The sequence below is a fragment of the Gracilinanus agilis genome, chromosome 6, assembly GCF_016433145.1.
Source record: "Gracilinanus agilis isolate LMUSP501 chromosome 6, AgileGrace, whole genome shotgun sequence".
Taxonomy (NCBI): Eukaryota; Metazoa; Chordata; class Mammalia; order Didelphimorphia; family Didelphidae; genus Gracilinanus; species Gracilinanus agilis.
Genome location: NC_058135.1, coordinates 283,180,280 through 283,193,361, shown reverse-complemented (window position 1 = coordinate 283,193,361; position 13,082 = coordinate 283,180,280). Strand labels below are relative to the sequence as shown.

The 13,082-nt window shown below is 39.8% G+C and overlaps 1 protein-coding gene across 1 annotated transcript in view; it reads left to right on the top strand.

Annotated features, from left to right (window-relative positions):
• Window positions 1-2,724: 2,724 nt before the first annotated feature.
• The window catches only part of LOC123251650 (membrane-spanning 4-domains subfamily A member 8-like), a 16,313-nt gene continuing 5,955 nt past the window's right edge, over window positions 2,725-13,082 (top strand). Inside the window, exons 1-3 of the mRNA XM_044680956.1 lie at window positions 2,725-3,003; window positions 6,515-6,637; window positions 9,364-9,423. Coding sequence (XP_044536891.1) covers window positions 2,725-3,003; window positions 6,515-6,637; window positions 9,364-9,423 — 462 coding nt within the window. The remainder of the gene's footprint in view (window positions 3,004-6,514; window positions 6,638-9,363; window positions 9,424-13,082) is intronic.

The window sequence follows — 13,082 nt, the reverse complement described above, 5'->3', positions numbered from 1 at the left end:
GCTCCCAAGCGTCTCCCCTCGCCACTTCTTCAGTTTCTATTTCTATTTCCTTTTTCTATCCTTTTCTATAATTGCAAAATCAAACCAGAAAGGGTCTCTCAGCAAGTTTGGGTAATGAGGGAAGGAGCCTAAGAGAATTGCTCCCAAAATGGAGTCCAGAAACTTAGCTGAATGAAGTCTTACTGGATTAGAAGTGATGGGATGCCTTTGACCAGGGAATCAGGGTATTAATGTCCAAAAAAATGATTCTCAGGAAGCCCTCTGGATTGGATTCGAGCTGAGATGTTCTCCTCATTCCTCTCTCAGTCCCCTGCTGGAAGTCCTTCCTTCTCCTCCTCCTCCTCCTTCAGAGAATTTCCCAGAATTCCCTCTGGTCTTAACTGTCATCAACTGTCACCAATGGCCTTCTTCTGGCTCTTTTTGTCCCATCCCCCATCTTACAAAATCCTGGCATCACTATTTCCTATTCTTATCTTATGTTCCCCTTCCCTCCAAAATAATAAATCCTTATCTTGTCTTATCACAATACTAATTATCTATCTATTCCTATTCTAAGATAGGTTTTGGAGAGGTTGTTAAGGGGATGAGGGTTGCAACTTATATAACAATATTTACAGGGTACAAAACAATTTTGTAACACAAAAAAATTTCCATTGAGCACAATGTCTAAGTTTAAAGTGTAACAATTTTCTTATCGTTAAACTTTTCTATGTTATTATTTAACTCATCTATGATTTTAACAATTTTAGCTTGTCTCTACTTTTAATATATAAGTATATCAAGTAATGCAATGCCACTATCTTATTATTCTGAGCTGTTAACAAATTATGTTTAAACTACCTATGTTTTGAATGCAATGTTAGTTTTTATATTGAGAATCTATTTTAGTATGTTAGTATTCTTAGTTATCTATCTAACAACACTTATATATTTTATTCTCATGCTTTCCCTGCACTAGCTCACTAAAAGTTTTGAACTTCCCTAGCCCTTTCTGCATTTTCCCTATGTCTAAGGTTCTAATTATCTGCTAAATTGTTAGTATGCTATAGTATCTACATGGTTAGGGACTATTATTTACAATTCTACTCTACTTTCCCACGTATATTACAGGTATATATAAAATTTACATTATTTGCACTATTATACATTTGTACAAGCATTAGTTCTGCGTATCGATGTTAACCAGACAAGAACATCGCTTGATCTTCTTATGTGGTTAAAATCTTATGGAACTTGCAATTATTTACATTATAGACATATATTCTTTTTTGTACTTTCACAATCTTCAGACACTCACTTATTTACGCGAGGCCTTGACTAGATATCAGTTTTGTGTTGTGTTTTGCATTCTCTTTATGTAGTGCATGCAAAATATTCACTCTTGTTGTCAAAGTTGTTAATTTTCTTCATGTTGCCTGTAGATTTCTCTTCTATCTTGATGCTATGTACTGTGGTTGCATTTTCCTAAAGTGCAAGATTAATTTGTGTTTTTGTTCTATCGCCCCACCAGTCTTACATAAATCATTTCCTTCTGCCCTCTTCTTTGTGCAATTGTCCATTTTTGCAAAGTTCAAAGTCCAAAAGTTTTTTCACAATGTCTTTTCAAGTCCTCTTTCCTTGCATCTTTCTTCTTGGTGATTTTCTCGATTTTCTTTTCTTCTCTTGATGCTTTTCCCCTTCTCTGTTTCTCCATCATATGTTGTCTGTCATCATACATGTTGTCGGACGGGCTCTCTGGTCCGGATACAGAAACAGTGTAGAGGAACAGCAGTTCCTCTCATTGTTTCTCTCATTTTTAAAAGATTAAATTAACAAGACAAATCAAGAATTCAACATCTTTGCTTTTAGCAGAGATAGTCCTTCAGTATTATTATGGTTTCCATGACAGTTTTGTGATCTATGCCAGAAACTTATTCAATTCCTGGCATAGGCCAGGTGACCAGTAATATACTTCCACTGTGCTATTAGCTTTGCTTCTTCCTTTAGTGATTGTTGACCAAATATTCTCCCATCCATGCTTTATTGTCAAGATGTTGGCTTTTCCAATAGGTATATTATTATACTGCCTCCTGGCTTCCTTCAAATCTCAGCAAAAAATCCAATGTTCTTCAAGAAACCTTTCCTCTTCTTTCTTACTGCTACTGCCTTCCTGCTGCTGATTTCCAATTTTGCCAATATACATCTTATCCGTAAATAGTTGTTTATTTGTTGTCTTCCCCATTAGACAGTGAGTTCTTTGAGAGCAAAGATTGTATTTTGCTTTTCTTTGTAGTCCTAGTGTTTAGCACAATGCCTATTGATTGGCTGACCTATATGGTTTTAGGATACAGTCAATTCATACCCCCATCCTTATAATACTCACAATAAGCCTTGGAGGTAAGTATCATTATTCTCTTCATTTGATAGGCAACCATCCTGAGGGAGATAGAGATGAAGTCTTTTACCTAAAATCCCATCCCTATTAAGTGTCTGTGGCCAGACCCAATCCAGCTCTTCCTGACTCCAAGTTCTTCACACTGTTTAATTCACCAATTAACTGACTATTAACACCTATCACAAATTTCAAATATATAGTGAATGCAAAACTGTGTACCAGATTTCAGTTACTGATTTATCATAGAATAGGACATATAGGTTAAAAACCTTTAAAATTGATGATTGATTTTACTTCTCACTGAGTAAAGGTCATTACCTTTCTTGTGTTTTTCTAGAAGCTTAAACACAATGACATCAAATCCAGAAAATAACAACATGTTCCAGGTGCCTCCCAGCACTGACTCTTCTATGGTATCTTCTGGGCCTCCATACCCTAATAATCAACCTAAATCTCTGTACCCTACTAACCAAACTATACCTCCATATAATAACAACCAACCTATACCTCCGTGCCCTAATAACCAACCTGAAGTTCACCTGTATCCTGGTTACCAATACCAAATGGCATTACCAAATGGGAATGGACATATTGAACAAAAAGTCTTGAATGAAGGCAAAGTCTTGGGGGTAAGCTGGTTTTCTTTTTTAGTACCAATGAATACACACTGTTGATAATCTATAGGATACAAAATAGAGGCACAGAGGTCAATGGAATCAGACCTACTGATGAGCAGCTCATCTGGGAACTTAAGAATAAATCCCATTCCATTCATATGGTAAAAGCTAAATCAGTGCTGGGTGCCACAGTTGGCTTGATGGGGACATGCCTGCTGGTGTGACTGTTCCATTAACCACCAAGCAAAGGAATAGCAGGATACCAGAATCTCAAAATTGAAAGGGGCCAACCATCTAGTGGAACTCAGTTCACTTAGTGGAACCCAGATCTGGAGGAGAAATCTCTTTATAGCTCTCCCAATAAGTCTTTCAGACATTTGAAATACTCCAGTGAGGGAGAACAATTTCCTATATCTTGAGACAACTGTAGATTACAAATTTAGCACAACTCCCGCCATTTTATGTTAAATTTTAGCTCACCAATCTGAGGTCCTCCTTGCCATGCTCACCTCATCACCCCTTCTCAAGAATACTCTGTTGTGATACCATCTGTTTGGGAAGACTGCAAAGTTTCCCTAATTCCAGAAACCTGCTTGACCACTTAGATCATGTGTATCTGATCTAATTAGCCAGCTCTTACAGTATTCCTTCTCAATCCCCTTTTGCCTGAAGCCTCCTGTCTACTTTGTGTTTTAAGCATATAAAATGAATACCATATAAACTCACTTTAGAGAGTCCTTGCCCCTGAAAATAGGGCCCCCCTCCTGGCAAAACTAATAAACACTAAGGTAAGTTAGATACTCTTTGGACCCTTGTTACACAGTCTGTTTTGCTTTTTCTCTAACAGTAAGGAAGTCTTTGCTTCCATCAGGCCTAAATCTACATATGCAATTTCCTTGTTCAGCACCATGGAACTGTCCATGGGACAGCAGCTACTGGTTAGAAGCTGTCCTATGTCTCCCTGGCAGGATCCTTCCAAAACACAAACTCTAGGGCAAGATTATTTTGGTAGAGTTAGGTCAAGGCTAGATTCTGGGCCAGACTGACAAACTACTTCCAAGTGTAGCCCTGAGACACATCACGAGCTGATTTATGATGAGGCATTTGGCAGTAAATAGTTTTATGGGAGGCAGACTGGTACCTGCACACAACATTCATTCTAAAGCCAGAAAATGTGTGTTCATGCATAACCTCCAAAGTCTTTCTGACCTCGGGGAAGTCACTTAACTTGTCTGGGCTTAAATTTCCTCAACTGTGATCAGAGAAGATGTACTATTAATAATGGCTAAATATTTATATAACACTGAAAAACTTGCAAAGCATTTTGTGTATGTTATCTCATTTAAAATACAAAAATATGTCTCTGAAGTCAGTCCTATTGTGCTCATTTTACAGATAATAAAACTAATGCTAAAGGAGATTCATCAGTTTTCCCTGGGACACACAACTCATCAATTTTTTAAGACAGGATTTGAACTCAGGTCTTTCCTGACTCCAAAATCCAGGTCTTTTTCTACTATAAGCCCCACTGCCTCTTCCTATACCCACTTGTCATTTTTTATGTCTTATCCAGGTCAGGAAATTCATTCGGTGGTCCAGAAACAGTTTTCTTCTCAAGGGTAACAATTAAAGACAAAACCTAGGGTTACAGAGAAGAAACTAGAGCTGATCCAAAGAGTAGAAATCCACAGGTCTCATTTTTATCAGGAGATTCACCATCCATATCCAATTAGCTTTCAAATCTTTTAAGGATTAAATTAAATTGAATCTAGTTATTTATTTTTTAACTCTTACTTTCTAAGTAACAACTCTAAAATAGAATGGTAAGAACTATGTAAATGGGGTTAAGTGACTCATCCAGGGTCACATGACCAGGAAGCATCTTTTTCCAGTCTTGTCAATTCTACCCTACATTTCTCAACTCTCTCCTCACTTCTTTCTCTCCCCAAGACTACTATCCTATTTCCAATCCTATTGTTTCACATCCACACTGTTGCAATAGCCGCCTAACAAGTGTTTCTGTCTGCAATTGTAACCCTCTTCAAACTATCACCCACATAAATGGTGATTTGATATTCCTGAATTGAAGATTTGGTTGTGTCACCTCCTTACTCAATAAACATAAGTGACTCTCTATTACCTCTAGGACCAAATCCAAACTGCTTTGCTTGGCAATGGAAGCCTTTCCCATTCTGGTTACAAACTACCTTTTGCAGGCTCCATAACAATCTTTCATACTCTCTATGGAACATGTAAACTATATTTCTTCCTGTTCCTCAAACATGAAACTTAATCTCCTATCTTCATGCCTTTGCATAGGTTGTGCCCATGCCCAGAATGTACTCTATCCTCATCTCCACCTCTTAGAGTCCTCAATTCTTGCAAAGCCCACCCAAGCCCTACCTCCTTTGTCATTCCTATGTCATTTCCTGCTCCTCTCAGTGGATCGGAATTCCAGATCCTCTAGTCTAACACTCACAAGATTACTTCATATTTATCTTTTTAAAACCTTATCTTCTTAGAACTGATTCAGAGTATTGGTTCTAAGGCAGAAGTGCAGTAAGGACTAGGGAAAGGGAGTAAAGTTACTTGTCTAGGATCACAGTTTGAGGTCAGATTTGAACGAGGTCTTCTTGGCTCCAGATCTGCCACCCTATGCAGTGTGCTATCTAACTGCCCCCATAATGTTTATTTTTATTTAATTCTATAATAATTATTATTTTGAAAATTATGATAATGTAAAATAGAATTACTATAATACAAATTATTTTATAGTGCAATTGAATCTAATATAAATTATTTCATTATTATTTATTACAACCAATATTTATTATTTTATTTATATTCATACTTTTAGATACTCACATATGTGAATTCTGTCTTTGTCTATAGAAGATAAGCTTTTTATGACAAAGATTATTTCATTTTTATCTTTTTGTTTTCAGGGCCTCACTCAGTCCTCAAGTCATAAGAGATTCTTAGTAATTGTTTCTTCATTGATTGAGGAAGAGATGTCTAACCTGAAAGGGACAGTATTCAATACAGTTCAATAAACATTTCTTACAAGCCTATTTTGTGCTAAGCGAAGAGGGTAGTAATAAGAAAAAGATAGGTCCTGCCCTCAAAGAGCTTACAATTTAATGTGGAAAGAGAACACCCAAAAGACAGAAAGCAAGAGGCTATCTGGCCAAGGATATCTCATTCCATGGAGTTAAAACCAGGCAGAATAACAGATCCAAAGCAGAATGAACTTTAAGTATAATCTACCCCTATAAAGGAAGGCTTTGGGAGGAGTTGGATACTCCACACTCCAGACCTGGGGTAGGAGGGGAGAGAAGCCTGAGGGAGGTGTTGTGTGGCTTGAGTTAGCATCATCATGATGAGACTAGAATTGAGGAACTTCTCCTGGGAGGACATCCTGTTCCATGGAGTTGGGGAAGGAGGGGTATCAAAGACCCTAGATGCTAATTTCAACTAAATGAAATCTGTCTCCTGAATCTGAAAATCGTGTTCTCCCCTACAGGCCATACAGATCCTGATTGGATTGTTGCATATCGGTTTTGGGAGCGTTCTAGTGACTTCAATATTTGAGGGACACATTTCAATCTCTTTTTGGGGAGGGTATCCCTACTGGGGAGGAATTTCAGTAAGTAAATTTCTATTGACAAATATCAGTAAATAAAAATCATTGTCATATGGGAGAATTGTGTACTAATAGGGCCCTACAAAAAGCTAGAGGATACCGAAAAAGTTAGCTGAGGGAAGAGTAAAAGAGAGAATACCTGTTGAGTCCTAAGCTATGTGACCAAAAGGCAAAGGAAACATAATTACTTTTGTATCTTCAGGATTCTGCACATTGCCCTGCCCAACACAAATGACTAATACTTTTTTGTCATAAAGGTTTATTTTATAATCACATATAGAAACAATTTTAGATAGTTGTTTTCTGGCAGTTTACAATTCAGATTCTCTCCCTTTCTCCTCCACCCTCAGACAGTAAATAGTCTGAGACAGGTTATACCAGTGCTTTCATAAAATATTTATTTCCATCTTGCTGATGCTGTGACAAAAGACACATATTTCACATATGGTAAAAAAAAACTCATGAAAGAAATAAAATGGAAAATCTCCTCCTCTGATATGCCTCAGACTCATGATGAGTCCCTGGTGGATATCTTGGAGACTTGGTTTGCTGATAATGGTTTAGTCCCTCACAGTTGATCATCATAGATGGTTTCTGTATCCTGTACTATCCTTGTTCTGCTCACTTCACTTTGCATCAATTATATGTGTTTTTTAATAGATTTCTCGTCTCTTTCATCTCATTGTCTAACCTTCCTTTTTAAGTTCTCTCTCTTTCTCTGTCTCTGCTTCTCTCTGTCTCTCTCTCCTTCTCCCTCTCTAGTTTCAACTTTAACCTTTCCTCTTCCTATCGCCACCCAATAAAATTTCCTTCCATACCCATTTTAAGCACTTAGCACTATAGGAGATATTAGGACTACGAAGACAATATAGAACACAGTGCAAACCCTTAAGAAGCCTACATTGCAGAGATCTCCCCTCCCCAACTCTCATTCATCCTCTTCCAGCACAACACACACACTGGGCACTGAATCTCTTTGCTCCTCTCCCTCCTGGGTGACTCCTCAAGCCTCCCAGGCAAAGTCCCCAGCACTGGTCCTAATTTCTGGTGCCACCTTAGGGAAGAAAGGGGCTAAGAGGAAATGGGAAGGAGACATGGAATCTGGGGAAAGAGCTAAGACAGGGGTCGGCAACATATGGCTCTCGAGTCTTATCTGGCTCTTTTGAGGGCCAGATATGGCTCTTTCTGCAGGAGCAATAAAGTCAATTGTTTTCAGGCACTGTTACAAGAGTGCACACTGTGAGCACTGTACAGCTCTCACGAAATTACATTTTTAAAAATGAGGCATTTATGGCTCTCACGGCCAAAAAGGTTGCCAACCCCTGAGCTAAGACATAGGTTCATAGGCAGAGCTGGACAGATTCTTAGAGTACATTTAGTCTTATGAGGAAACTGAGACTAAGTGAGATTAAATGATATCCAAAGTTACATGGATAGTAACAGAATCCAGATTCAAGAGCAAAAGGAGCAGAATCAGGAGAAAGTTGTACGCAGAAAATGAAAAGCTATGACCCAATTGAACATAATGGACTTCTTTAACGCAATGATCCAGGATAATTCTGAGGGACATAAGAAAGAACACTATCCATATGCAGAGAAAGAACTGTGGGAGTAGAAACAAAGAAGAAAAACATATGATTTATCACATGGTTTGATGGGGATATGATTGGGGATGTTGACTTTAAATGATCGCTCTCTTGCAAATATTAATAATATGGAAATAGGTTTTGAGCAATAATACATGTGAAACCCAGTGGAATTGCTGGACAGCTCTGGAATTGGGGAGGAAGAAGGCGAGGGAAAAAACAAGAATCATGTAACCATGGGAAAATAAAGTATAATAAAAAAATTTTTTAATTAATTAATTAATTAAAGAAAAAAAGAAAAGAAAGAATCCAGATTCAAACTGAGGTTCTCTGACTCCTGAAACGTTCCTCTTAGTCAGAGAGGATTCTGAAGAGAATCGAGGCAGTGAATAGCTAAATATATTTATAAGAACATCTGGATAAAAAATGAACAAGCAGTCTTTCCTCCAAATCTTTCCAAATACTCTGGAGCAGATAAAATATAGGCTAAAATACTGCCCACCCCAAGCCCCTTCAAGTAGATGTTTGGGAGCTAGGTAAACTCCAGTCTGACTCTCCATGCTATGGTGGAATTGGAAATGCAAGGAGTATATCCAAGCAGGAATAGCTAGGCAATGGAGTCACCTACCTTCTCCTCTGACTGAAAAAAAGAAAAGCATCAAAGAGCATTGGAGAAAGAATGAAATGGGGAGTGATGTTTATTGTGGAGGGAGGGTAGGACAGGCCACCTAGTTCACCTTTTTTTTTCAATCCATTACCTTCCATCTTTGTGTCAATAATATGCATTTGTTCCCAAGCAGAAGAGTTGTAAGGGCTAGGCAGTGAGGTTGAAGTGACTTTCCCAGGGTCACCCAGCTAGGAATTGTCTGAGGCCAGATTTGAATCCAGGACATCCCATCTCTAGACAACTCTCAAGCCACTGAGCCACTAGCTGCCCCATAGTCCATCTTTCTTGGTCCTTCATGATAAAAAACCTGGGGCCATTACAACTGGGTGTCTTCTTAGGTGGCTGAAGAAAAAGGGTGACAACAAAGATTACCCTTCCCCCTGTGCCCCTGTACCATCAGATCCAGAGGGATTTAAGAAGGGAGAGTCACCTACCCTCTGGCCTCTGACTAACTTGGCTTCTTTCTTTTGAACCAGTTCATCATTTCTGGAACCTTTTCTGTGATAGCCCAGAAGCCACCAATTACTTCTTACAAAGTAAGTCAAACCATCCACTTGGGGATCATTTGGATGTCCTGCAAAGGCTGGGATATGGCCTGGGAGGAGGGCTGTGAGGAAAGGGAAGAGCTACTATTCACATGCATATACTTGCTGGGCATGGTGCCTGGCACACTGAAGGTGTTTAACAAATACTTTTCATTCATTCAGTCAATCACCTATGTAGAATGCCTATATGGCTACAGGTGTGCATATGTTAGGTTGGATATATATATATATATATATATGAGTGCTTCATACCCCTCCTCCAGATACAATGAGACATGCATCCATAGATACATATATGTTCAATCTGCAAGTGCCTACTTCATGACAGGGACTGTGCTTGACACCGAGAGTATAAAAACAAATTGTTCCTATCCTCAAAGGGTTTCCATTCCATCCAGAAGCTCCTCATCCTACTCCTAGAATTTGGGATTTTCCATTTTGAAAGGGAACTTCTCTGTAATTCAATAAACATTTTTTTAAAAACACCCATTAGGTGTCCAGTGGATTAGAGTCAAACTTAGAGACAGGAGGTCTTGGGTTCAGGTTTGGCCTATGATACTTCCTAGCTGTGTGACCCTGGGCAAGTCACTTAACTCTTATTGCTTAGCCTTTACTACTCTTCTGCTTTGGAACCAATAGACAGTATTGATTCTAAGATGAAAGGAAAGGGTTTCAAAATGTTATATTGAAACTCTGGGAGCTGAGAGTCTCACCGTTGATTGACAGGTGAAGACTGTTGGACATCAGAATGTTCCCAGAGGCCATGAGGACAGGGGAGAAGGCGGTTGGCCAGGGGGGTATAAATACCTAGGCAGCCCCTGACAGAGGGCTTTTGGGTCTTTTCCTTTTCCTTTGGACCTGGGATCTGTGGACCCTGGTCTATTGGGATCTGAGGCTTGCTTGGCTCAACCTTGCAAGAACTCCTGTCTAAACCTCTTTGATAATTGCCAACCTGTATTCAGACCGTGAATCCTCTTATTCTTCTGTCCCCTAGATATTAGGTATTCAAACCATCTTTAGGTATCTAGGTATCCCAGGGCCCAGGAGGGATCCAGGAAGTGGGCAGAAGAAGAAGAGGGTGGAAAAGGGGTGGTTCCTGAAGGCTGTAAAAGCATAACATCTAGCAAGAAGAAGAAGCTGAAAGACGTCAAACAACAGCTTGCTTGCTCTGGTTTGGCTGTGGCCAGGCTGAGCCAGAGGAGCTAAAGAAGCCAGAATCTCTCACCTGCCTACAGCTCTGAGGGATTAGTTTATTATCAAAATTAGTTTAGGCTTTCCCTTTTCCTCTTCCCATTTCCTAATATTCCTTCCCTGCTAAATATTTATAAAACTCTTCAAGTACCTTCCTGGAGTGGTTGTTTCATCACTTCTCTGGGAAGGGAGCAAACACAGTCAGATAAACGTGTCCAAGGCTAATAGAGCCCAATATCCATCATTAATCAACCCCAGGTGGGACCTGAAGGGCTACCCATCTACTGACCTGAAGGATCCTGCATGGGCACTGTTGTAAAGGAGGAGGTGTTACAACATCTAGCTAGGTGGCAAGACTCAGGTGATCTTGCACTAGCCAAATATCTGAACTACCACTGCTGTCACCCATTTAAGAGTGGTAGTATTCAGTTTACCCTCTCTCACCCCTTTTATTTATAACAAAAAAACACCTACTATGTGGAAGACAAAATAAAAAACATTCTCCTTCAGTCACACATCACAGATCCTCTTTCCTACACATGTCTTTGCACACTCCCATATGGTATCATATGTACATAATGTAATGGGTAAATTTATAGATTTAGTTTTAGACATTTAAGGTAAGATAGTAACCAGATTTAATCAGGCAAGGCTGGAGGGTTCCAACCATGGAATGGTGAGAAGGAAGTTTTTTTCCTTGTGTGACTCTTGTATGGCTGTGGCAGTTAGAGGCTGTTTTACCTATCCCAGTGAAAAGCTCAAGAAAAGTGGATTTAGCTCTCAGAAGAAACACTTGCCCATGGAAATTCAAGTTGAGCAAGAAGATCAGACTTGGGTGGTGGACATACCAGACTGGTTCAAGCTCCTTGTCTTTACCTGTGTGGATTATTTGCTGAGGACCCAGTTAGCTGTAAACATCGTGGGAGCTGAAGAGTCCCAGTTGTGAGACCATCACCTTCCCCTTCTAACCTCCAAAAGCTTAACCTGATAGTCTGTGTTACAACAGTGTAGATTTTGACCCATTTCCAGTCCCTGAAGTCTGTCCATAGTTATCTAGTTCAGTGTGACTTTTTCCCCAAAACTCCAACCTAAAATCTTAGAATAAACGTGTTTGTTTACTCCCTGATCGTCCTTCCTCAAACCCCAAGAAGGACCCATAGAGTGTTAACATCCAACCCTTGTGTTTTCCCCAGTGGTTAATGATGGGCAACTGTTAACTGCCATTTCAATAACTAGAGCGGCACCTAACACCCACATCCCTTGTGAGAGGTCCCTTGTTATCCTGTGAGATCCTGTCACTTGGGGTATGTGGGTGTGTCCTGGTAGTGTGTGACATCTCCATATTACCCAATTGAGGCAGTTACTTATTTCAATAGACGCTGACTAACCTCTCCACACATTACCTAACTTTTGTAAGCATACATACCTGTGCACCCATCCTCACCTGCTCCCATACGCGCTCTCACTGATGCCCACATCCTCTCCCACATGATGTGCACGTTTCTCCCACACCAGCACATACGCATATTCCCATCCTAACATTTGAGCTGTATCCCATGATATTCCTCCCTGAAGAATGACATGGCCTCAGGGTTGGAAGCACCTTTGGAGGTCAATTGGTCCAAGATAGACTCCACAAGGGAATCTTATCTTCATCCCCAAGGAGGACCATCCAGTTTCCACTTGGAAATCTTGAGGGATCAGCAATGCTTTATTTTTTTCAAACCCTTAATTTCTGTCTCAGAATCTATCTTCTATATTGGATCCAAGGCAGAAAAGTGTAAGGATTTTAACAGGGTCACCCAGCCAGGAAGTATGTGAGGCCACATTTGAACCCAAGACTTCTTATCTCTAGATCTGGCTCTCCATCCACAAAGCCATCTAGTTGCCCCAAATGTTCTACTTCTTATGGAAGCCTATTTCTAATTTAAGACAATGCTACTTGTTAGGAAGTTTTTCATTACATGGAGACAAAGTCGATCTCCATGCAACTGCATCTCTAGGGCCAAGCAGAACAAGGTTATTCTGTTTTGCACATGTCAACTCTTCAAATATTTGAATGAGCTATCTTGTCCCACCTGAGGTTAGAGTTCCTACCACCAACGATCTTTTGAAAGCATCCTCAGTCACAACATGACACTAGTTGCTGTTCCCCAGACCTGCTGAAAATTTTCAATGCCTTTCCTAGCACCCAGGGCTGGACATAACACCATAGATCTCAGGGAGAAAAACACTAGGACTGGCACCTCCCCCATTCTGGGCATGACCCCTCTCCATGCAGGTTAAGATTAGTATTAGCATGTGGAACTCACATATCACCCTTTGGACTCACATGGATCTTTAAATTCAACCAACACCCAAGACCTTTTCATCCAAGTTGCTAAGTCAAGCCTTCCTTAGCCTGTCCCCATTTATCTATCTATCTATCTATCTATCTATCTATCTATCTATCTATCTAT